The 27,471-nt window shown below is 37.9% G+C and overlaps 1 protein-coding gene across 2 annotated transcripts; it reads right to left on the bottom strand.

Moving 5' to 3' along the window:
- Positions 1–1,245: 1,245 nt before the first annotated feature.
- STEAP2 (STEAP2 metalloreductase) lies at positions 1,246–27,471 on the bottom strand. 2 transcript variants are annotated; one of them, XM_058525091.1, is made up of 6 exons: positions 27,256–27,471; positions 15,291–15,414; positions 14,527–15,051; positions 11,495–12,022; positions 8,546–8,710; positions 1,246–6,302 (listed from the first exon to the last, which is right to left on the bottom strand). In XM_058525091.1, the coding sequence occupies exons 3-6, from the start codon at positions 15,016–15,018 to the stop codon at positions 6,015–6,017; spliced, it is 1,473 nt and encodes a 490-aa protein (XP_058381074.1). In that variant the 5' UTR covers positions 15,019–15,051; positions 15,291–15,414; positions 27,256–27,471; the 3' UTR covers positions 1,246–6,014. The 2 variants fall into 2 exon arrangements, with proteins under 2 accessions (XP_058381074.1, XP_058381083.1); XM_058525100.1 differs by lacking the exon at positions 27,256–27,471 and adding an exon at positions 26,849–27,224.

The following is a 27,471-nucleotide window of genomic DNA, read 5'->3' as shown; positions in this document are numbered from 1 at the left end:
GTAGCGGAGCGCGTGCACTTAACTGCTAAGCCACGGGGCCGGCCCTCATTTTCCATTTGAAGAATCCACTACCAAAATTACTGTGCTAGCTAGCCTACATTCCCTAGAGCCTGCCATAAACAAACAACAAACACTCACCTACTGCCACTTTATTGGGGGGCACTATCTCTGGGAAGCAGAAATGAGGAAAAGATGGAAGTGAGGCAGGCAGTGGAGGAGGGAGCACAAATACATGTGTTACTGAGCTGGCCATAGCTTTGGAACAAGTACAGTTATTTGCTTGGGCTTTTAGGATATCTTCATGAAGGCCTTATGAATTATTGCACTTTGGAACAGCCCATCTGGGGGAAATGAAGGCAGAAGAATTTATCCACCAGCTCCCTCTTGTGCTGCATCTCTTTGGTCAAAGTTCACCCCTCAACTAGGGTTGCCAGATTTAGCAAAAAAAAAAAAAGTCCCATGCAATATTTGTAAGAGAATTACACTAAAAAGTTATTCGTTGTTTGTCTGCAATTCAAATTTAACTGAGTGTCCTGTATTTTACCTGGCAACTTACTCTCAGAACATTAACATCCATGCATTTCCAGGCTTCGAGGGAAGCCAGAGCCTCCACAGATCCTGTGCACAGGCACCGATGTCAGTTTCTCCTCCTCAACACAGCAGTGTGGTGGTGGTGATGGTGGCAGTGGCAGCAGTAGCAGCAACTCCACTCTGGGACCACAGGGCAGCTCTTCCAGGCCACTGGCCAAGAGGCAAGGTGAGAGGTGGAGAGGGATGTGGGCAGGAGGATGCAGGCATGGCTGCATGGATGGGGGTGGTGATCAATAACATAATTTTCTATTAAAATGAGTCAACATTCATGACAAAATCTCCTTAGGATCTGTAGGACCATACTGCACTAGACACTGGGAATGTAGTAATAAATAGACAGCATTCCTGCTATCAGGGAGCTTATAGAATATAGCTTGAATATTCTGTTGAGTCCTGGTTTAAAGATATTTAATGAATGCTATTGAAATGGAATAATTTTAAGAATACCACACCTCATTAAATGGATGTTTTTCTAAATGACTACTTTGGCAAAAACAAACAAAACTCCAAAACTATTACATGTATTGCTTTCTAGATGTTTCTAAAAAGAAAGTCAGAAAAATATTAGATGGTCTTCATCAAATATGGGAATTATTATTCAGTAAGAAAAATCTGTATATGACATTTCAAAAAAGAAGTTAAAACACATTAAATAGTACTTTTTATTTAGATGTTTATAAGGCAGATCTATGAGAATGATATAAAAACATGGCATGTAATTTGATAGCGATATTTAGTAGGCGACTACAGAGTTTTAGCAAATATCTATTACAGCGTTACAAAGAAGACAATATTTTCCAAGCAGATACAAAATATCCAGTGAAAGACCAAGGCAAGAAAATGAGTATAATCAATTAACAATGGAAAATCAATTCTAATGTGAATTGCACATTATCCTTTAAAAACTTTTAAAGGTAAGAATTATTGCAATCTAGTTTATTCAAACAGTGTTAAACAATACCATGACAAAGAACAGAAGGCCAGAATGGATTAGTTTTCACTTCATAAAGAAACCCAAATTTACAATGGCTTAAATAAAGGAAAAGGCAGTCGAAGTAGTGAAGTAGTCAAGATCTTTTTAGTCTCTACCATGCCTTCCTTACGATGTGGCCTTGGTCCTTTTGGATATTTGCCAGGGCTCCTGTTATATCTACAATTCCAGCAGCAGGATGGAGGGATAAGATAAAGAACACATGCTACTTTTCTTTGAAGAGACTTCCAAGAAGTCACTCATCCGTGCTCCCACCTCTCACTGGCCAACCCTCAGTCACATAGGAACACTCAGCTGCAAGGGCAATTGAGTAATGTGATGGGCAGTAGCTTTTAAAGAAGGAGGGTAATTAGACATAGGGAGACAACTTCCAGTCCCGTTCAGGCTGGATATCTGCAAAGTTATGAAAAGACCTTTCAGGAAAATCTTAAGAGAATACTTCCTTGAAGTTGGCAATTTGTAAATCATGCAAAAGCACCTGCTTTGGTGACTTAATTTAGCCCATCTAGCTACTGGCAGAATCCATACAGTCTGCCCTAATTATGGATGATTGCACAATGGAAATCCAATCATTTGGAAAGTTAAAAAAAAATCTCAGTATGTACGTGTGTTAGACTGAACTAAACATTTTTTGCTATCATATGGACAGGATCTCTGAATATTAGCACTTTATAATTTTCTTGCATTAAAAAAAAATTGAAAAACTTATTCATTCCTGTAAGATTCACTGTTCAAAGGTATGAACAGATTGTATTTCTACTAAAATTATTACAGTTTCCTTTAGAGCAATTACGTATACTGAATATATACCAGAATTTGTTTTACTGACTTATGAACAATTGAGGATGGAGCATCTCATTTTCATGACGACACATCACAAATATTTGTAGCACTGCTTTAAGTCATGAATTTACAAAATAATTTCAAAATGACATTTCAGGCTGTTTAAATACTTATTTCAAAACAGAGATTTTATAGACTGACACAGATTCAGCATTTATTGTATTCCTAAAGACATACTTAGGAATGACATTTATGGTAGTGTATTTAAAATATCACAGAAGAAACGTTAAATTTCACAAATAAACCTCTTTTTTGGGGGAAAACTCTGTATAGAATTTCTTAGGAAATAGTTTAATGGCAAAAGGCAATTAAAAAGAATTAAGGTTTTATCAGATTACATGAGATAAACAATACAAAAGTTGGATAAGATATATTCTTGAAACCCTTTTACACAAATAATTTTCATAATTGGACTGTAAGTATGTTTATAAGTAACTATACTGAAGTTACTATTATCAAATTAATTTTGAAAGTAAAATTCCTTAATCACATCAAGATTATGCTAATTTATAAGAATTAATCAGGTAGTTTAATAATGGAGCTCATTAGCCAATCCCATATGTAGCATAAAATAATCTCTGATAAATACCTATAAATATAATTTATTCATACTTTAAAATATTTTAAAATTTAAATAAAAATCTCTATATGTAGACAATCTGGGCTAAATTTCCATATATGCTTTGAAAAATATAGGTTAGCATGAATATATTCGTATTTAAACATGGTTTTAAATATTCTTAATAGAGGAGACATATGAAATCTGCATGCAAAAGCTAAATAGCATGATTCAGCCCATGATTATTTTCCTCTTAGGAGAGAATTACTTGATTTTCTTTTTTGCATAGGATTAACACTGGGTATATTTTCTACATTCTTATAATTTTCTCAGGGGCACTTCTCTAAATACAGATTAGGAAGCAAATCCTTGCTACGTTAAATTTCCCACTACTTTCTCACATCTACCAAGAGCAGAACTCAGTCCTACTTTTGAGGCCAGAGTAATGATTTAAAAACAATAATTGTGAGAAATAATGCTTAAGAAAAATAATCAGGTAGGAAACAGTAAAATAAAGCAATTAAAAGTCAATTAATATTTTTGCATTTTTAGAATGGCTTTTAAACATTTAGAATTATAATGAATATATTACACTTATTCTAAACCTTCAAAATTATTTCATCTTTGTAGTACTGAAAAAAGGAGATATTACCATTTGAAACAGCAGTTACATTTTATATACATTTTCATAAACTTTGTTTTTCATATTTTCAAAGGCCCCATTTATCTGTAGTGATAATTCTGTTTATATTATCAGCTACTTAATATTATACACGCAACAATATACTTCAGTAGTCATCTAGTTTTAAAAATATTTCATTGTATTTTCACATTAAATGTAGAAAGCATGATCTTAAGAGAGTGAGACTTAAGGAACAAGAAAGTATTGAAAATATGCTGTTAATTTCACGAGTCCACTACAATAGTTTATAGGTACCTTTCAAAGTTATCACCCAATGAATTCCTATGAAGAACTAACAAGTAAGTAATTATCAAGAGGGGAAAAATATAATTAAAATAAAGAAAATGGAGAACTCAACTAAAAAGTACAAGATATTAAAATTCACCAAGAATAGAACATGAGAGAATCATGGGTGATTTACCAAACTGACATGATGGAGTAGGAAAGGAGCCATTGGTGGGAAAGGCAGCCTCCACTAAATAAAACTCCTTTCATTTTTGGCAGCCGGATTCAATAGTACCTAAGGTATTGTAGTACCTTACAATAGTAAGTTTAGAAAAGTTATAATTTCTGGAAGAGGAATGCACATAATTGTATCTTGTCTGCAACTTCCTATTTTAATAAGGAAAGAGCACATGGAAAAAACAATGTAGGGCATTCTAACCAAAGGTTGAACAAAATGCAATTTTAATGCAGACTGTCAGCACTGAAAAATTTTATGAATAATTTGTATGATTATATGTCTTAGAGTTGATTTATAACTAACCACTTATCCTACAATCCTTCAAGATTGCAAACTGCTCCCTAATGAATGACTGAGCAGGCAGGAGGCCTTCTCAGGAAGAGAAAAAGAGATGACCAACTCTACAGGGACTTTTTAACATTCTGTAGGACCTCAGCATTCATTAAAACTGCTATGGTGCTATCTCTGCTGGAGTCCCTCACTGCAAAGAGAGGCATATGGACTGTCGTGGGTCTCCAGGGTCATGTCCCGGTTACTCCAGGGAAAGTAACTGTGGATTATCCCACAAGCAATAATAAATTTATGATTGTAATATTTTCATACATCTTTTGACACCCACAAGCCACTCTAAAGAATGTCAAAGCCTTTATGCAAAGGAGGAAGCATCTAGATTGGCATCATGAATGTAATGCATGGGGATGAAGCATGTGCCATACAGCCTAGTAGTTAAAACCACAGCCTCTGAAATATGACTGCCTGGACTTGAATGCTGGCTCTGCCACTTACCAACTGCGTGACCTTGGGCAAATTACTTAACTTTTCTGTCCTTCTATCCTTCAGTTTTCTCATATGTAAAGTGAGGATAATAACCACCTTGGCACAGGGCTGTTGTAAGTACATATGAAATGGGATAATATAAGTAAAGTGCTTAGACAGTGCCTGGCATGTTGTAATCCCTCAATGAACAGCAGTAAAATCCTATACCATACAGAGTGGTAACTGGTGAAGGTGCAACAAGAGCAGTTGACAAACAACTACTTGTGTGTAAACTTAACACTTCCCCTCTAACTAGAAACAATTATAAGATTCCCAGGATTGGTACTATATTAGAAAAATCAGTTTTAGAGGCCAAATATTACTGTCTTCTCCCTGATCAACATAGAAATAAGCAAGTGAAACTGCTCTGTAACAAGATAAAGAATAAAATCTTTCATGAGGTATGCATTATCAGTTTGTATTTCATGTCTCCAGTGCATTTTAAGTATAATTTCAGGTTCAATTTGTCTTTTTAATTTGCATTTGTTCACAGATCACACTGGTTCATACAATTAATTCCACTCTTCAAACCCTATATCATGAGAGAAATGTAGGAATGTTACCATGCACCCTTACCTAGATGCTAATGTAATGTGTCCTTTCTTAAAACTAATGCATGATTATACATTTCTATTTCTTAAGCTGGATAAATATTAAAACCTTATTTAAGCTTCAGAAAAAACATATATCCATTGAATTATATTAAAACTTAAAATTCTGCTGGTTTGCCAAGTTTTTTTAACATTATGTTCTATCTATATTATTAACTATAATATTTTTGCCTGATTATGAAATATAGTTTGTTAAAATAACAATAGTGTTACAGTTGTACAAAACAAAACATACCTAAATTTCAACAAGTTGACTACAAAAATTCATATCGACAAAATATATGACATTTGTGAAAATTAATTTGAAGAAAATTCTACCACTCATTCGGTTGAGATCTCAGTGAACAGGTTTCAGCCCACAGCAATTTGACACTGCACTTGCAACTGAATATAAAGGAATTCAAAAAAATAATGGCGTGAGTAGAACTCCATATGGCATCAGTGAGCACCATTTATCATCACATTACTGTAACCCTCTCTGGTGAGAGATGAGGAACTCCTCCTCCAATACCTTCTTCTAGAAATTGGCTCTTTTCCCAGCCTTTTTTAATTCTCTTTAGCTTCCGGCTTATACATGGAAGGAGTAAAATGATCTTACCCAGAATTACAATTGAGGGCAACACAAGAGCAAGAACAAAGTTTGGTGGTGTATAAAACCTGTAGTACTCTTCTTCAAAAGCTCGTTTCCATCCATAAATTAAAACATGGAAAGTACTTATGAGTAGAGCGACATATCCTAGTGTAGACTTGGGGTAGGGGTGGAAGAAAAAGAAAGAAAGAATAAGAAACAAATTATTCAAACTCATAAATTAACCCATCCAGCTATACCATGTTTATATTTTGATGAAACTATTTTGTCTTAAATTATTGAGCTACTTTTTGTTCTCTACCGAACTAGAAAATTTTAATATTTCATATATATTTATTTATATATTTATATGCACATTTTATTTTATACAAATAAGGCCATATTACATACAGTTTAATATTCTCATTATTTTATTTATTAGATCAAGAACCTTTTCCTCATGTCATTAAATATGAAAACATGACTTTAATGATGTATAATATTCTATTAAATGGATGTGCTATAATTTACTTAACCATTCTTTTTTGTTGATCATTTACTTTGTTTCCAACTTTCCTCAACCATAAATAATGTCACTTTAAGCCCTTGCCTATATTTTGGTTTATTTCCTTAGAACTGATTTCTAATAGTGGGATTATGGCTCAAAACATTTGGCTTTTCCTTAAGGGTTTGATAAAAACCGCACAACTCCTTTATAAAGGTTATCCACATTTCCACCAGTTGTGTATAGTAAAAAAAAAAAATATGTATGTGTGTGTACACACACATATATATATATGTACATATATAATAAAATTAAATGCTGAAGAGCATTCTCATGGGTACACACACACACACACACATATACTAGTTGAAAGTAAATATGAAAAATTTTATAGTGTTAATATGTAATATAAGTAGCATTTCAAACGTGGCTTTATTGACCATATTAAATGAGATTATTAAGAGTACTTCAGTTAAGTAGTTTATAGGTTAAAATTGAAAAGGTCAGCATTCTAGGTTCCCTAAATTATTATGTTCGATTGCTTTGAGAAATGGTCTATGTTACATAAAACATAATATTACCAGTATGATGATGTATGTCTAACTTCATTGGGAAAGGCTCAACTCTCTAGCAGAAAATTGTTTTGTTTGCAGTTACTCATCTAAATTTATAATGATAAATTTCACCTGTCTAGCACCTTTTATCAGAGGGCTTTCTATTTCTTTTCAGGTGTGATTAAACTAGCAGTTGGGGAAGTATTCACATTTTTTTTCCTGCAAAGGGAAAAATGAATTTAGACAAGGGATATGCCCTTAATTTGAATGAGACTTTTAGATGACTTAAAAAAAAAACAAAAAAAAATAAAAAACCCAAGCAATAGGCAAAAAAACCCCCCAAAATTTAGTGTACCACCAAACGACACTCATCTGCCTATTGTGCTATAAACCACTTGGATATAACCAATACTGATTTTGTAATAATATAGGTAGGGTCTATGTTTGAGTTATATATTTTTTAAATATGCAAATTTATTTTATATATACATATATATAATATAGCTATTAACAGAGAAGATAATTAACTTATTAAAGAGCACATGCTGTTCTGAAACTCCTTTATAGACACTCATATACATATATATACAACTGATATACTAAATACATATACTTACAAGATTCATAAGGCTAGTTGCTTGTCATAATCCATTAACATAATTACCTAGTTTGCCACTGCTTGTGTTTGTGTGTGTATACACACACATTTCTTTTAAAATATTCAGACTGACCTCCCTACTTAAATTTAAATTAATGAGATTTTTCTGGAGAAATCAAGATGACTCTAAATATAAAATAATTCTTCATTCATTTGGCTAATAATAAATTGACTTTTGGCGTTAAACTTGATCTAAGCTTACTCATCCCCTGCTTTCATTCTTTTTCTTTTTAAAATAACTTTTATCCAAAGAGAACAGATTAGTGGTTACCAGAGGGGAATGGGTAGGGGGGTGGGTGAAAGAGTAAAAGGGCACATATGTACAGTGACGGACAAAAAATTAGACTTCTGGTGGTGAGCACGAGGAAGTCTACGAATTGATAAATAATAATGTACACCCCAAATTACACAATGTTATAAACCATTATGATCTCAATAAAATTACTGGGGAAAAAAATAACTTTTATTGATAACATAGTAGGCAGTGTTATCAAAGCCTTCCAGTAGGATCCTGTATTGGTCTTTCACTTACTAAACCAGAATGGTCAGTCCAAGGTGGCCTCCAGCAATATGTGTTCACTGAGCTAGATGCCTAAACACAGCCCCAAAGGAACTCTTTTATAAGAAGCATATTTAAAATTCAACTGTACTTAACACTTAAATTCTATGCTGCCCAATCCCTCACCAAACAAAACCCCACATACCTGAATAAAACTGAATTCCCTCCAGTTTAAAGCATTGCTCACTGAAGGGATGGAGGTGACTGCCAGGAGGGAAAGTAAGCCAAGACTCATTATGCCAAAGGAGATGTACATTTCAATTCTCCAAACTTCTTCTTCGTTCCAAGAGTTTTCAATATTCGCATGAACCTAATAAGAAAGCAAATATGAATTTCCTTTGTTTGGTAGAACATTAACTGATTCAGCAAAGAGTTCACTCTTAGACTAAGAATACATCATATGTGGACATATTTAAGTTGTATTAATTCAATTTAACAAACTGTTATGGAGAACATATTACTGGATGGTATTGTTCCATTGTGGCGGAAAGAAAAGGGAGAGTTAAATGAAAAAATTTTTCTCAGATTTTTCTCCTTTCTTGCATACATGTGAGAAGAGTGGGTGAACTTCTCATCACATTTGTAATACATCACGGTTACAGGAACTCATGAAATGCCCAGTGGTTGCTTCCAGGACAACACCAAAGAAGTGTTGGCAGTTACACTTACTTTTGAGGTACTTTTACAAGTTGGTTTAAACTTGTGTGGAATAAAATGAAATCAAAAAGACCCCTGAGAACTAGACGGACTCTGTGTGGCTAACCAGGACCTAAAAACAAAACAGAGTCAAGCAGCCGTGACAGGACCAGGAGGCAGTCGCATACTCTGTTCTCATACACACAAAACCCACAGCACGCTTAAGCTTTGACTCTACCAAAGTTCCTGATTTTACAAAAGGCCCTGACAGCCACCTGGACCTACCAATAACACCAGACTTGCACCAACCAATCAGGACGAACCTGGCTTGCCTCCTTTATTGGCACAGCAGACCTGAGTGGGAACCTGGGTGGAAACTTTTTCTATAAAGGCAGCCCCCTTTCTTTGTTCTCCCCATGAGTACTTTTGGTTTGCCGCTGAAGGCCACGTCTCCCCAGTTTCCAACTGTGTGAGCAATAAAGCCTTCCTAACTAAATGCTTGTATTCCAGATATTTTTTGTTAATACGTGGTTGACTATTTTGGGTACATTCTGACCTTAGTTCAACTTAGAATGCAGGAAGGGAATTTCTAATCTACATCTGTATCTTCTCTCACATGAGGAATATTTATATGTTGATTTATTTCTTCTTATCTTCTTTTCCCCAGGACACTGAGATTTCCCTGAAGATAAAGCCCTACCGAATACAGATATTTATCCACTTGAATTGCCTCATTAATATACTTTGCTGACTGTCCAATTGGCTCATCCCAGTACAGTTCTTTTCCAAATGCCTTTCCCTTACATTGATAATGCATATATAATCAAGGCAGATGTGATTAACTCTGAATGTGTGGTATTCTGAGTAGGGTCTACTTTTAGAATTGTCTATTTACATGCAAACAATATAATTAGAGTATAAATCAAGGGTTGGATTCCTTGGGCTAAAGTTTTGATTTTAAATAAGTATCTATTCATGGAAAACAGGTTCTAACTTAACACCAGCTTAACTTTGTCCAGTTCCATTTTACCAAATATACTTGAAATTAAAAAAAGGGAAAGCTAGTTCTTAGCCATTCGGTCTCTGGAGCAATCATACCAACATCCTGAAAAAATCCATGAAGCTCCTCTGTGGAAAAAGACTCTTATTATCTCGTTTGATGCCTATACAACAATACAGAATAACAACATACTTCAGTATACCCAGAGATTACAAACTGGGTCTACCTGCCCATCCCACAAATATGCTTTTCGAGTGTCTACTATGTGCCAGGCACAGTTCTAGGCATTAGGCATGTATCAGTGAACGATACGGACAAAGATCCCTCCTTTCATGAACCTACATTCTGACGAGAGAAGGCAGACAACAGTAAATATAATAAACAAGGAAAACATCAAGTGTGTTAGAAGGTGGTAAATGCTATTGAACAGAGAAAGCGGTAGAGCAGAGGAAGAGGGACTGGGAGTACAAAGGTTGAGTCGGAAGCAGGTAGCAGAACTTAAAATAGTTTCCAATGTAGGCCTCATTGAAGAGGTGAGATCTGAGCAATTGACTTGAACGACCAGCGAGGGAGTGAGTTGAGCAGATATCAGAGCCTTAGTATTCGGTTAAGAGAAGTGGTGTTTTTAGAAAGAGAATGGCTTAAAGAACATCAGTGTATTAATTTTTTTCAAATTATTTTAGGGTGAAATGGTTGAAACAGGCATAAGTACTAGATGCTACATACTTGGATCATGATGCCTTGGTTACTTATAAAATACAAAAGCTTTTACACATTTGTTTTGGTGCAGTGTCCTCGGCTTTCACTGAGAAATGCTACATCAAATAGCTTCAATGAAACCCTTTATATTACATTTGCTGAATGGGAATCACTGAGGAAAATCAGTCTACTCCATCATCAAGCTCCTTCCATGAACCTCTCCCTGAGATTTTCTTGAAGAACGAAGTGCTAGAAAAGCTTCACCTGAGGAACTAGTATTTCCTGCTTTCTGACAACAAAACCTCATAAGCATATGTCTCCTGATCTTGACTTCCTATTCTGTTTCATATTTTCACTAGTTCTAATTTTATTGCATATGTTTACTGAGAGTTGCCTTATCATTTTGTGGAACATGACCAATTATAAAACATTAAAAGAATTAACTGTTCAGTGCTGAGAGCAATCGCTGTAATAGTAATATGAAAAGGAAAAAAAAAAGAAAAAACCCAACCCTTTATTTCTCTGCTATTATTCTGCAAAGAAAGGGATGGTAGCAGCTTTTACCCTAAATGATTTTGAATTAGCCACATAATTCTTATGCAGAAACATTGTTTAAAGAACAATTCTTTCCCCTCCCTAAGTATACCACAATTTCTATTACAAGGTATAAAAAATTTTACACTATTTTAAATCTGATGTTTTACAAATTATACTAATAAAGTATTCTACTAGCATCAGATAAACGAGCACGTTCCATACCTGCTGATAAGCCATGTTGAGAAACAAGTATCTCTCTGACCTTCTCATTGGTAAGCAGAGGCTGTAGGCAACATGGACTGAAGCGAAGAAAAAACTTAGTAATCCAAGCTGTTTTCTACACTGTAACCAGGTCTCCAGCCAAGGTGGAAATCTCCTATACTTGGTGCTGTAATAAAGCTGATAGGCAGCTGACAGGAGACCTGCTAGGTATACCAGGGACAGCAAAGTAATGGCAACTATGGGCAAGGTTTTATTCACAATCTCAATAGGAATCTTGTAAAAGTCACTCTGCTGGTTTCTAGCATATGGATGGATCACATCTCTGACAAAGGAATAAAGAAAAAAAAACGTGGCCAGGCTTATGGCAACCACCACTGGCCCTCTCCAGAGAGTAAATAGTCGCAAGGGTAAATTTTCAATCTCCTTTGCTGATGATAATGATCCCAAGTCAACGGGAACAAAATTCAACTGACGGGCAAGTTCAATAACCTGTTGTCGAGCTTGAATGTTGTTGCTGCATATATAAACCTGCGGCAAAAACAAAAGACTCATCGTTACTATTGTTGTTTACAAAAATGGTAAGGATAGCAGGCTCCATTTAATCTATGGAGCATCACATGTGATGACCTTGAGTGATGCAAAAAGTTAAGGAGATAAAGAATTTATTAATTTATTAATCTATTTACTAATCAGTTAAAATAGTGTCATAGAAACAACAAAGTCCTTGCTACTTGTGATGACATAAATAAAATGCAAAAAAATCTAGCTAGAACCTGGGATGGGGATGTCCTCAGGGGAAGGAAAGCAGGAGGAAAGAGATTTCTCGACCACATAGTTCAGTAGCAGTGGCAAGGTCGGGCCTCCCCTCCAGTGGTCTAGGTGGAGTTTGAGCTGCTGGCCATGCTCCTCCCCACTCCAGCTCTCTCACTCCCGCAGGAACAGGGTGGGGCTGGCTCTCCAGGCTTTGTGGACAATATTTAGTTCTGGGACTATAGTGATTCTGCCTAGTAGAGTGATTGCAAGCAGTGCCCTTCACAGATATTCAGCAAGAGAGATGATGGGCATGGACTCTGGATAGTTGAATTTGCAATTAAAACTTCTAAATTATATCATGATGCTATACTATTTATCAAATTTATCTTTTGGCTTAGAAACCAATTCAGCAAGTATCTCTGAAAAACCATAGATATTCTCAAGTATATTATTTAGTTGGTCAGAATATAAAATTCTTTCATCTTTAAATGATGATAATATACCTGGTGGGGGAAAAAATGGTATTATGAGGGTTAGTTAATTTAAATAGTAAAGCAACTGCCATTTTCTAAGACTAAGGTGCTACTTCTACAGGAACTCTAATGATGTGATGGGTGGGGGTCAGGGTGGGCTTTCAAACTACCAAAACCTCTTAGTTACAGTACTGTAGTTGAGAATTCAACAAATATTTGTTGAGCACCAAATTCACTGCTGGAATGAGCCACTGTTATTTACGGGTGGTCATCTCATTTAGGGCTAGGAAAATATTGCTATAAGTCTCTGAGTAATGTTTGGGGAAAACAAATTCCTAAATATATCCCTGAAGATGTTTATATAAGGACTCTGGAACAGACCACACTGAAATATTTGCATGCCAAACCTATTTACATTATGCTGACAAGGTAGGGCTCTCTGGATTATTGATTTTACCTAACATTAGCCAGATGAATGACAAAGTGTATGCTATTATACAAATGTTCATTAACTTCTAAAATGGAGTGGGGAAGAATACCTATGTACCAAAGAAATAAGGAAATGCATTCTAAGTTAATTTATTACAGTTGTGACAATGGTGAGTTAAACTTTTTTTTATTCATTGGAAAAAAACTCTATACACTAAAAAATTTTAAAATAAACCTAAGAGTATAAATCAAATATTCATAATAAGGGCATGAAGACTATGAAATACAAATGAAACTATTTCTGTAGCTCACTTTGAATGTAATCACTGTTCTACAATTTTTTTTTGTTAAAGAATTAAAATTATCACAAATATGGGCAAAGGATTAAATTCAGGTTTATCCTAATCTGTTTGGTCTGTATCCATTGCTAAACTTAGGTGGATATGCGAAAGAAAAAAAAAAAAAGATTCAGAAATGGCCTCTAGGAAAGTTGGAAAGTATATATTCTTTTACCAGTCTTCTAAATTAAAGACTTGAAAGTGAATGGTTATCATGACTCTGATATGCAGTATACAGTGATACAACACTTAAATTTATTCTCTAAGGCATCTAATCAACTGTCTTTATGGACAAAAATAACAAAAGTATTTTATTATCATGTTTAATTATAACGCATAACCACACCTTTAAAAGATTTTAAGATGCACTATTTTATATCTTTACTTACAAAACTCTTATTCCACAAAGGCATTGACGGTGCTCCCCATCTGCTTTATTCTCAAGTTGAACTAGATAGAACCTACAGACTTGTAGACTAAAAGAGAACCTAAGAAATCCAATCTGCCTCTACCTTCCCCACACAGATTAAAATCTACACTTAAAATGAAACAAACTGTACTATTTTAAATTCTATGAATAATCTACATAAAATAAAAAGGTACTTCTAAAGCATTCTTCTTGAGGATCATACTAAATAGTATTCACACAGAGATGGAACATTGTGTTACTAAATAGTTGCGAGGGAGGGAGAAAGGAAGGAAGGTTGGGAGGGAAAGAAAAAAGACGTGTTCTATTTTTGAGGAAGCAAGGAGAGACTCAAGCAATGTGTCCCATTATTCATCAGCCAACCTTGCCTTTTTTTGAGTTAGCTGGTTATGACAGGAAAGTCCAAGTTATTTTCTCAGCTTTCCACATTATTTTGGGAATAGAAATATGCCCTTACAAGGTCAGAACATGAATTTTCAGGTGCTCAGACATAGTTTTTAAAATTATAATCATTGGAGAGTGCCAGAATTTGGTTTTTAAATATATGACATTTGTTTAATTATTTAAGTACAAAATACCAGATAAATAAGAATAAAATTTAAAAATGCATACCTGCCGGCTGGCATCCTTAGGTCCTAACTGAAGTGCCCAAGCTGAGACAACATTAAAGCCTTTGACAACCAAGGAATCCGGGAATAATGAAGCCAGATATTCAGCATTGGATTCTGGGTATTGGTTTATCCTCATGTTATTGCTCACATCAATCAGGATTTTACCCACAAGCAGATGTCTTAGGTCCCACAGGGAGGTGTAATGTTCTCTATGTATAGCAACAAATATTATATTTGTTTTTGTTAGAGCATCTTCATGATGAGTGACATCTACCACATGAGGAAAAAATTCAGAAGCAAACTTAGGATTCCTACTTCCTATGACCACATGATAGCCACATCTAATAAGTCGAATGGTCAGAGATTTAGCAAAATCCCCACTTCCAATTACACCTACAGTGACCTTCCTGGCATCTTTGATACCATTTATGCCATTAGGCAAAAAAGTTTCGCTAAGGCTCTTAGGGCTTCCCATCATAGAGATCGATTCCATGATACGGACTCCTCCAAGATCACCAGGGATATCCTAAGGGACAGAAAATAAAATGTTCATCAATGACCTATTACCAAACATTAATACACTTCTAGACATCATAATAATGTCCCTCATTTCTAGAAGTAAAACATTTTGGCAAGCTTTATAACCCAGAATGCAGCAAGACACAATTTGTAAGCTATAAAAGGATCTCAAAATAGAAAATGAACTGTCACAAAGTTGATGTGCTAAAGTGGGGCTTCTCAAATTTGAATATGCACATGAATCACCTGAGAATCTCGTTAAAACGCAGATTCTGATTCAGCAGGTCTGGAGTGAGGCCCGAGATTCTGCATTTCTAATAAGTGAGGCTGATGCTCCTGGTCTGCAGACCCTTCTTTGAGCAGCAAGGCACTACAGCACAAAAGGAAAGAGATTGACGTTTTGACCTAGAACTTTTTTAAAAAGACAGCTCTGGGCCGGCTCCGTGGCTTGGCGGTTAAGTGCGCGCGCTCTGGTGCTGGTGGCCCGGGTTCGGATCCCGGGCGCGCCCCAGGGCACCGCTTCTCCATCCAACGCGGGGCCGGGTCCCACGTGCAGCAACTAGAAGGATGTGAACCTGTGACATATAGCTATCTACTGGGGCTTTGGGGGGAAAAAAATGAATAAATAAAATCTTAAAAAAAAAAAAAAAAGACAGTTCTAACAAGTCTGACTACCCACTTTCTCAGCAGATCAGAGGCAGCAAGTCAGAAGTGCTGCTGGAGGTAGAGAGGACCGTGAGGACGTGAGAGCACACAAGACAACAGAAGATAGAAAAATCATAAAAGACAACAGTTTAAACGAAAACTGTCTAGAATCATTTGGGGTGGAATCTACAAACTATCCTGTACACTTCAGCAACTAGCGAGGGACTTGATTAAATGAGAGTAAGGTAAACCAGCTAATAAAGAATGAACCTTAAAGTAAAGAATACTTTAAGAAAAATAAGTACCAAAATATAGCAAAGGATGAATTAAATACCATTAACTTCTATCATTCATCCTCTATCCTGTACCTTATCATTGAGAAAGATAGCTTCCCTATGAAAAGGGAGTTAGTAATGTGCTTATGGCCTTAAATTAAACAATCCTTATGAAATCTTTTTCTTCCCCTGTTATTCGTTGGCTGCAGAGAATATAATGAAGTTATTCTCCCTGGAAAAAATTGTCAAATTATTTTTTATTTAAATGATTAACATCTGAAATGTTCATATTTGTAATAACTTGTTCAAGAACACCAATCAGATTGCCGTGAATCAGTGTCGCTGTTAGATCTGAATGAAAAACACTCTTCCATCCCATCCCCACTGCACAATTTCTTTTATGCTGACAGCAGATGTCGATCACCTCAGAGGATTTAACAGATTTTACAGGAGCAGGTGGAATGTTTCAAAAAACATGTTTTTGGGGTTTTTACTAAAGGAAATTTGAAATTACTGGAGTCAGGAAAATTCAACTTATTACCCTAGAAATGGAGAACATTCGATTTCTATCTTTAGAAAGGCAATAATAATACTACCTAATACTCATATAGCACATACTGTATGCCAACTCTGCGCTTTACATAGTAACTGATTGAATCCCCACAACCACCCAGTGAGATAGGTGCTAATATTATCAGGCCCATTTTGCAGATGAGGAGACTGACACATAAGGAAGATAATTAATTTGTCCAAGGTTGTAAGAGAGAAAGTGGGGGAGCCAGGATTAGAACCCAGGCAGTCTAGTTAAGGCATGTGTCATTTGGGTGCATGTAAGAAACTTAAGAAAGAGCTTTTTCTTGGGAAGGGGGGGCAAGTTAGAAGAGTTATGGTTGTGCGCATATTAGTACATTCTTCCTTCTTCTTTGGCCACATCATTGCTTTTCAGCACTACCTAGTGATCTTAATGTCTAACTTAGATCTTGGAAAAGGAGAAAACTATTTTTGAATCTATTACACGTGTTTCATTTCACACTTTTCAAGACAGAAGTGGTGGTAATATGTGCTTTCCCTTGGAGTGATCCTATGCACCCAGAAGGCCAGGTCGGGGTTAGAGGCAGCAGGGTAGAACAAAGCCATCAATGTCTTGGGAATCAGGAGCAGTAAAAGGAACCAGAAGTAATTGATTTAATTATTTAAATCAACACTTATTTCATTCAACAATTCAAGGTGAACTGACCAACTTACCCCTAACCGTGTATGTTATCTAAGGGTGAAAAGGGTTACTAGACTCACACCCAGGAGCCCAAGGTCTCTATATCCCAGACCCAGTTCTTCTGAGTAGAGACTGTAGCATCTCTCAAAATATAAGAATTACAAAATCTTTAAGAATCAGGAGGATCAATACCCTTTCAAACTAAAAACGAAACAAAGGCAAAACACTATCAGTTATCTCTATTTTATAAAACAAGTTTAAATCTCTTTTGTAAATCAGAATGTGAACACATAAAAATACATTAGGACCTAATAACATCACCTATGAGCCCCTCATTATACCATGTAATTTATACATTTTAACGAGTGACTCTGCTGTAACATGTTTGGGCCTTAATCACACTGCATTTCTAATGGCAAGTTCTAACCGAACCCTTTAATCATATGACTGTGGCTACAAATAGAAGCTGGCCTAGGGGCTGGCCTGGTGGCATAGGGGTCAAGTTCTCGTGCTCCGCTTTGGTGGCCCGGGGTTCACAGGTTCAGATCCTGGATGCAGACCTACACACCGCTCATCGAGCCATCCTGTGGCAGGCGTCCCACATGTAAGGTAGAGGAAGATGGGCATGGATGTTGGCCCAGGGTCAATCTTCCTCAGCAAAAAGAGGAGGATTGGCAACAGATGTTGGCTCAGGACTAATCTCCCGCACCAAAAATAAATAAATAAATAAATAAATAAGCCTAATAAATGAGACTCTTTTCATTATAGTTTTAACGAATATAAAAGTATTCATGAGACAGAAAAAAAATAGATCTGAGAAATGGATTATTTGCGTATTGCTGAAAGCATATAATAATACCATATGCTTATGTGCTATTTCATAGTTCACAGTGTTTTCATATATATTATTTAATTCTCAAGTGGCTGTGGGGTACACATTATGCCCATCTCTAAGATGAGGAAACACTGGCTCAGAGAACTTTAGTGATCTGCCTAAGACAGTGCAGTTTGTAGTGACAAAACCAAATAAGAGTCTTCTGACCTCTGCTCATTCTAAAACTGCAGTGTAAACATTATATGGGGGATCTTAAAACTGTTTAGATCTCCAAATGTCATCTGTAACTATATTCTCTAAAAGCAATACTAACTTTAAATGGTTAAAATATGAATCTCAGCTTAGGATAGTTTTAGGTAAATCCAAAGCTATAAGCTTAGGAATTCTAGCTACAAAACAGATAAAATATTGAAATAATTCCAATTTTTGGATTAAAACCAACCAAACACCTAAATTATCAATACTACAAAACAAAACATGATTGGTTGCTGTGTAACTCTTGAAGAACCCCAGATAGCAACTCATTTGTCTTTTGGGGACTCTGCAGACACCATGAAGGTGTGTATTGCTTTTAGGGGGGAAGGAAGAAGAAAAAGCCAAGAAGTGTGCCTGCATCCTATGGAACTCTCCCATACACAGACATAAGCGCAACTCATCTCCACAAGCTATGGGTAACTATTATCTGGTGGTGAGACACTGGAGCAAAATCGCATCAATCAATTTATAATTTGCTAAGCTACCATTTTGGATCACTTGGTTAATAGCTGAGCTGAAGCTAACACTTGTGATATCCATAGAAAATGGGGCTATAAAAAGTGAATAATGTCAATATCTGAAGAAGGTTTACCTATTTACAAAAAAAAATACTAAACACCTTACATTGTACATTTCCATTGACAAGGAATGATGCAACTATAATCTAAACGCAGATCTACCCTGCTGTGACCCAGCCTGGATTTATCCAGGCCACTGTGTGCTTTGCACATGAGATAAAGAACAAGAGAAGCATGACACTTACACTCAAGGAATTTACACTCTGGTTAGGAAGAGACAGGATGTACTTGGGAAAAAAAGCAGAAAAAACCCTCACATCAGCATATAATTAAGAACGCGATTGTATGATTAGAGCATAGTTACCCTAGAAAATTAGGGAGAGGAAATATCACATGGTTTTCTCTTAACTCAAGTCATTCTTTCATATATATATACATATAAACAAATAAATAAAATTGTACTTACAAAATAATCTCTAAATTACACAGAACTTCTTCAAGCCAGGTTGACAGTGCACTACAGGTTCATTCTAGTTAGACATCACAAGGACCCAAATTTAAATTTGGCTTTCTGTGACCTTACCTTCAGAGTGTGAGGGCATTGGTTCCCAAACAGGAAGTTGTCACTGGTCTACAGCAATTAAAAAGTATACAGAGACAGCAGGGAGTTTTTCATAAAATTATTCAACTTAAATTGTCCTTTATTCTGAGAGTATGTCTTTCCTACTTTTCTGGGTCAAAATGTCCATCTTTCATAAAATAGTGGTAACAGTTGTTTGAGTTGGCTGTCCTGTATAGATCCCCTCCTTCCTTTTTATGTTACTGGTCTGTAAAATCTACGAGCCTGGGGCCCACTGAGTTAGCAGACGTTTGGAAGCTCTCTATATGAAAATGCTCCTTAAGCCTGTTGGAGAGAAAACTTTTCTGGAGAGGGGAGAAAAGTATCCTGGAGCAAAGCTTCCTGCAGCTGGAAATGGTTGCTTAATACTCAGATGAAGACATTCTGGAGATGAAATATCAAATATCCCAATCTAATTTCTGTAACTAAATGGTGATTTTTACTATCACGACCTTGGATTGCACAAAGATAATCCCTAAATTCTTTCGGTATTTAGACAAACAAATAAAACCCAACTGTTTATTTATATCTATGACAATAAGAAATTTCTTTGAGGGAAGAGTTGGCTATTTTTAGGTTTTTATTTTTCAGAAGTTCTTAAGCCCTTCACAAAACCCCAGACGCAAAGCTGCGATTCTGCTTGAAAAATAGAATGCGATTTCTTAATGCACCAGTTGTCCAAGTGTGGTCCTTGCACCCCCAGCATTAGCATCACCTGGGAACTTGTTAGAATGATAACTTCTCAGGCCCTACCCCAGACCTCCTAAATCAGAACTCCTGGGGGTGGACCCCAGCAATCTGTGTTTTAAAAAGCCCTCAGGTGATTCTGATGCATATTAAAATTTGAGAATAACTGCCCTAATATAATGCAGTCCAACCACTATTTGCTGTTTGAATATTAACATCCACTTACGTCAGATTATTAAATTCTTTCCCTCAATTGAAATTCTTGGTTAACTGGTATGCATCCTCATTTGAAAATCATTTTTCAGAAAGTATGAAATAGCAATTTTATTAAAACTATGTAGATTTATTCTTTGAAATTCTGTCTATAAACTACTGCAATTGCAAATGATTTATTAATATTTCATACTCAGATCTGAGTGTCTTTTTGTGTTTTTTTATAGAACGAACCAAAGAATTTTCAGAAAAGAAATATAATAGCATTACAGTTAAATCAACCAACTCCAAGCCTTTCAGAGTCTTCAAATAACCGGAATTTTAATAAGACAAATTCAAAATCACCAGTAATTTCCAAGATTTTTCCTAGGCTCAGTATGTACTCAATAAATACTTTTATATTGGCATGATTTTATGAACTCTCTAGGTCCTAAGTCACCAACATAAAACTTCATATGTTTATTATGGTGCAATTACTAGGGCAGGAAAGCAGTCTAATTCACGTTAGCAAGATTTTCAACAAGAAAGGTTTCTGGTTAAATTTAGGTTAGTCTAGAAATTCAATCAAAAAAATCTATTTCTCAAGGACTTCAGTTAATAAAATTTTAGGGTCCTCTTCGATAAATTAAAGCAACAACACCCCTCAACACTTCCCCACCCATTTTTCTTCCGTGTATAGGACAAAGAAGAATGCTATACACATCCCTCCATCCACCTCATAAGTGTAGCCTATGTCAAGAGAGCCATGTGCCCTGTGCATACCTGGGCTTTCAGAACTTTCATAAGTTAACATGACCACGGGTATGTCTAAAACAAAGCTGGCAGTAGGTCATAGCATGGCTGAAATAATTTCCCCATCTGATGACCTCAGATGGTACTTTGAGATAAGGATACCTATATTTATTGGCTAGCAAATACAAGTTTTTCTGTGTTGCAGTAACTCACTTGTAAATAAACAATCTTCTACGAAAGCCTGGCATTCTAGCCTCTACACAAACCCATTTCCCTAATTTCAATGCCATACCATATAATAGGTTACAAACGGCACCAATGCCCACTGGGTGCTATGAACTTTACGGATCTCTGGTGATTGACATCAATTTTGAAACCATTCCACAACCCAAGATCATAATGATACTCATCCATCCATCCACCCATCCATCCTCATCCAATATCTTATTGAACCCCATCCACCAGGCATTAAGCTATGTGCTGACACTCCAACAACACAAAACAGGCACTGGCTTCCTGGTTATCTAATCAATATGATGTAATTATGAATGTTGAAGTATACACAGAAACTAAAAAAATAAAAGCTTTATTGAGGTATAATTTACATATCATAAAATTTACCCATTTTAAGTGAATAATGACTCTCAGGAAATTTACAGTTACGCAACCATCGCCACAATCCAATTTTAGAACATTTCCATCAGCAGTAACTGTTATTATTCAAATTTTAACAAAACTGCTGAGAGTAAATGCCTCTGTAAAAAAATCCTACCTCCCTCAATGTTCTGAGAGCCCCACCGGCCTGGCTTTCATGCATACAGCAGAGTGTGACCTGAGTTTTGCTGACTCTTCTTGGTGCGATAGGAGTCATCGAGGGTAAGTGGACAGGCAGAATTGCAATCTCAGAGCTGTCTCTTCTCATGAGGAGGAATGACCTACTAAAGAAGTGTTCTCAGGGGTCGGCCCGGTGGCGCAAGCGGTTAAGTGATTGCGCTCTGCTGCGGCGGCCGAAGGTTCGCCGGTTCGGATCCCGGGCGCACACCGACGCACCACTTGGCAAGCCATGCTGTGGTGGCGCCCCATATAAAGTGGAGGAAGATGGGCATGGATGTTAGCCCAGGGCCAGGCTTCCTCAGCAAAAAGAGGACGACTGGCAGATGTTAGCTCAGGGCTGATCTTCCTCACAAAAAAAAAAAAAGTGGTTCTCAACTGGAGCTGCACATACAATGACCTGAGGAGCTTTCAAACACAGTGATGCCTAGTCACCACCACCCTCCACCTAGACTTTTACTTAATTGGTCTGGGGTTCAGCCTGGGCCTCAGGACTTTTTTTAGAGATCAGCAAGTGTCTTAAAATGCAGCCAAGATTTAAAACAGCTCTAAAAGATTCAGGCTTCAACCCAATACTTATTTTGGTATATGGAGATAACCGATGTGGATTTTTGATCCTCAATTATGCTCATTTTTACACTGTTGTTTGTAATAATGAAAAATAACACTAGTGAGAGAATAACAGCTGCCCTTGAATGCAGGCAGCGAAAGGATATGCATGCAGTCCTCTCCCCTCTCCCATTCAGGCAGGAGCAGGATCAGAAGGTCCACTCACTATTTTGCAATTTCCTCTCTTCATTTTCTGGAAAGGGCAGTGTCATTCCTTAAAATGTGTCATCCCACCACACAGCACACTTTGTTCCTGCTGTTTGATAACATTCAAAATTAGAATGTTCCAGCAATGGTATCTCTTCTTTCTGTCTGACAAGGGGCTTCTCTCCTCTCCAGGCATCACAGGTTCTGCTGACCTGAGCAGACGAGAGCTTCCAAGTGGACTGACTGGCTCTAGAATAGCATCTATCCAGCTTTAACGCAAATAGGATCACCTGGGGATCTTGTTAAAAGGCACATTCTAATTCTCTAGGTCCGGAGTGGGGCTCTCGAGTCTGCATTTCTCCCAAGCTCCCAGGTGATGCCCACGGTCCTGGTTCATGGGCCACACTTTGACTAGCAAGGTCCTAAAGTCTCTCTATCTTTTCATTTGATTTTATTCACAGGTAATACAGACTAAATAATTGAGAAGACAATGACATTCATAGAACATTTTGTTTATGTGGTATTGAGGAGAAAGGACAGGCCTAGGCTTCTGAAATCACTATGTGTTCTGAGTCTGTTTCCTTTGTTAAATGGAAAACAAAGAGGTTGTACTTGACTCCTGTGGTCCTTTCCAACAGTAAAATTCGTTTGTTTCCAAGCCTTAAAGCTATATAATAATAGTAATATCAGTGCCTTATCTTTAACAGTGTGATACTTCAACTTTACGAGCTTAGTCTAAAAGTGTGACTTAAGTAGCACATGGGCTTCTTGAAATTTCAAAGTCACAGTTTTCTTGAGTGGACATTTGACTTGATGCATGCATCTAATATTTAATGTATTATTATCAAAGTAAGAGAATTTGATCATACTCAGCTACAGGCCTCCTAAGATTTTTCAGTTTAGAAGGATTTCCTTGACATTCCTCTGGCTGAATGGCAGCTATTGTGCTATATTAATTTTGAAAAATAGAACCTAATTTGTTTCACATATAAACATCTAGGGCATTAGTTATTGGATGACAGTAACTCTGAAAGGGCTGTCCTCAGGGATTTTGATGACATTCACAACTTGCTGAGTTGGATAGGTTATCAAGAAAATGTAATCTTCCAGGGCCATGAGGTGAGGTAGGTATATTTTTGACTTTGCAAGGCCAGTCTGAACCCTTCTTCTCTCCTGCAAACATTCAGCTCCTTTGAGGCTCATGGTACCTCATAATACCCTCTCCCCATGCGCACTGCTGTCATCTACTGATTTCTAGCTTATTCTCTATCACTGGAGACTTTGGCCCCCAGTACATACAGTCTTCCTCTCTAACCCAACAGCTGTCATCCTTCTCCAGTACCTCACCATTCAAGTGGATGAACCTCATGGTCTCTTGTTTCCTTAACTTATTCATCAAAGGCAATGAATCTTTGCCTCCACCCCTGTGGAGTGGTGACTCACTTCCTGATATGTCCAAGCACTATCTCCTAGCCTTCCAATAATCTTAGTCGAACATTCACACTGATAATTCTAGATAGCAGAATAAATCTGATCCATTGACCCTAGGACTTTCTCTCCATCGACCTCCTCCTTGTTTCTCTTTACCCATCCTAGATGCCATAGTGTAAATTTATGGTCACTCACTTAAAAAGGTCCTCGACTCTTGTTATGAACTGAATGTTTGTGTCTCCCCCAAATTCATATATTGAAATCCTAACCCCCAATGTGAAGGTATTAAGATGTTCTGCCTTTGGGAGGTGATTAGGTCATGAGGGTAGAACCCTCATGAATGGGATTAGTGCCCTTATAAAATAGACACTAGAGAGCTCTCTCTCCCCTCCCACCATGTGAGGACACAGCAAGAAGATAGCCATTTATGAACCAGGAAGTGGGTCCCCACCAGACACTGAATCTTCCAGGGCCTTGATCTTGGACTTCCTAGCCTCCAGAGAAATAAATATTTGCTGTTTAAGTCACCCAGTCTAGGGTATTCTGTTATAGCAGCTTGAACGGACTAGGGCAACTCTCTTACTCTCCAACATTTTTACCTGGCAAAACTCTAGTCCTAGAAGAACCCTGCTATCCATTTTCACTGTATCTGTATCCAAGTTGGTGAAGGTCGTTGAAGAAAAATCAGACAACTGAGCTCATTAGTTTCATCTTAAATTCATGAGCACCAACTTCACCTCTCAAAGGCCAGTCTGTCCACTTCTGTCCTGGAGACCACCCCTTTTGTCCTCCCAAGGGGATGTGGTTATGATCTCCCCAGCGACATCTCAAACTTAATAGGTTCAAAACAGAATTCTTTTTTTTACCGTGACCTGCCCCATTCACCCTAATTTCCCCATCTCAGGTGGGTACCATTACCCACCTGTTGCTCAAGTCAGAAATCTAGGAATCTGGGCCAGCTCCGTGGCTTAGCGGTTAAGTGCACGCGCTCCGCTACTGGCAGCCCGGGTTTGGATCCCGGGCGCACACCGATGCACCGCTTCTCTGGCTATGCTGAGGCGGCGTCCCACATACAGCAACTAGAAGGATGTGCAGCTATGACATACAACTATCTACTGGGGCTTTGGGGAAAAAAAAAAAAAGGAGGAGGATTGGCAATAGATGTTAGCTCAGGGCTGATCTTCCTCACACACACACAAAAAAAATCAATGGCTTCCTGTTGCACTTAGAACCACAGCCACCTTCCTGACCGTGAACTAAAGGCCCTGAATGAGATAGCCCCTGCTCACCTCTCCAACCTCATCCCGTATGAGTGTTACTCCCTGTGGTCCAGCCACAGTATCCTTTCCAGCCAGAACATTCTTTTCTAGAAGTGGAAAAGACCAGTCACCTCCCCCTCTTGAAACTTTGCACATGCTGTTATGTCTCTTCAGTAGAATGATTCACTCCAGTTTTGTTTTGTTTTGAGCCCTTAAGTTTCCTCTCTAATTATTTTATGTAATTGTTTCTTTACTCATTACTATTTCCCCCGCCAGACAATAAGCTCCTTGAGGGCAGAACCGTGTTTGTCTTGTCCATCACTGCCTCCACTATGCCTGGCACATAGTAAATAAGAATGCAATAAATATTCTTTGTTATTGAATGCATCAAAAAAGTCAGAACCAAAAGAGATGTAATAGGTCTCTAGGTAAGACCCCTTTTCTTTCTGATGAGACATGTGGGCCCAAAGAGGGTGAGTGATATGTCAATGTCATGGTTATGTCAATGTCACTGTTACTGGCTGAGCACAGAATAAATGCATCTCCTGATGTCCTGATTGCGTCCTTTATCGAAATTGCAGTCCTAGTCTTTCCAAACTTTTTGTGTACCCTCTTTCTAACCTTTCTAACTCATTTATGATCCTTTCTTTAAAAATCTGTTTGCCTTTATCTGTGCTACTTTTTCCATATTAAAATGTAATTAAGCTCATTCACTACAAATACATTTTCCATGTTACCAGTACAATTAAAAGTGACTTGGATAAAGCTTTTCATTTCCTTTCTACACAATTAGCTCAATTTATCATTATTGATATTGTCTCATTTCCCTACCCCTCAAAAGACTGACTAGCTAAGAGAAATTGCAGCCATTCCAATTATGTCTCTAAATATCCTGCAAAATATCTAGGATGGGTATTTTTCTTCTGTAAATAGCTTTTAAGCTTTGAAACAACAGAGGGAGAGATGCAGAGTAAAAAAAAATAGGCTTAGAGAAGGAAAAAATAAACGGAAAAGATCTACACAACCAAGAAATGATAAAAGGTAGAACGTGTGTGTGGGGTCGGGTGGGGGAGATGGTTTGGATAGGACTAAAAAGGTTCCCAGAAGAGGGGCCGTTAACAGGACTAGAATTTAATCAGTCATAGGGTAGGGATAGGAGCTGGAGTTCGAATTCTGTTTCTCCCAATTTCACCCATAGTGATGAATGATAATTAACCACGGCCTGGAACAAGTTTTTCCATCTAAAAAATGAACTGCCTGAGGAGTAAAAACTGACACCAATCCTTCTCCAAGGGGTGGGGAAGATAATAAATGGAAATCTCTCGACAAAAATTCTCTTTATCTCTCTGCTCTATTTTAAGAGCAAGATTTTTAGGGCATAATTTTCAACAAGTTTTGGCTGAGACTGAACACAGGGCTCAAAGATAATTCAGGACACTCAGTGAAGAGGCCAATTACTTCCTAACACATAATGGCCTAAACACACTACGGTCACATAATTGGGTAATAAAAAAATTACTACCAGAAAGACTTACCTGTTCGCAAAGCAGCGCTGCATGATCTTCAATGAAACGCGCTGCAGGAACCCAAACTGGTAGGTAAACTATCAGGGAGGCTAGGGTAACTTGCCCGTCCATTCCCCTCGGGGCACATTCTACCTGGGACGATGTCTCTCCGGGCCTCCTTTCTCCTGGGCCCGACCTCAGGACTTTCTGGGAGCTCGGGGAAGACCAAGAGCGGTAGGGAGCGGAATCGGTGGAACAGACACCTACCCACCCTTCGCACTCCCCGCTCGAGGCGCCAGGAGAGCAGGAACCCCGCCAGCTCAGCGCGGACGCCCGCACAGGGCGCGGAACCCGGGGAGGACGGATGCGGCGCGTGCATCTCGACCCTCAACTCCGCCTCTGCCACCTCCTCTCGCGCTCTTCCCCGACCCGCTCACCTCCGCGCCCTCCGCGCCGGGCAGGGGGGGGCCTGGCAGCTCTCCGGGTGGGGCGCCGACTCCCCAGGGGCCCGCCCGGGCTCCAGGGCCTAGGGATTGCGCCTCCGACTCGCGGCTGCAGCGTGGCTGCCGCGGCGGTCGCGCTCTGGCGGCTTCCCCGCCTCCCCAAGCGGGATCGCGTCGAGCGGAGAGGAGGAGGAGGAGGAGGGAGAGACG

Source organism: Diceros bicornis, chromosome 3 (genome assembly GCF_020826845.1).
Source record: "Diceros bicornis minor isolate mBicDic1 chromosome 3, mDicBic1.mat.cur, whole genome shotgun sequence".
NCBI lineage: Eukaryota > Metazoa > Chordata > Mammalia > Perissodactyla > Rhinocerotidae > Diceros > Diceros bicornis.
This window is presented reverse-complemented; position numbering and strand designations above follow the sequence as displayed.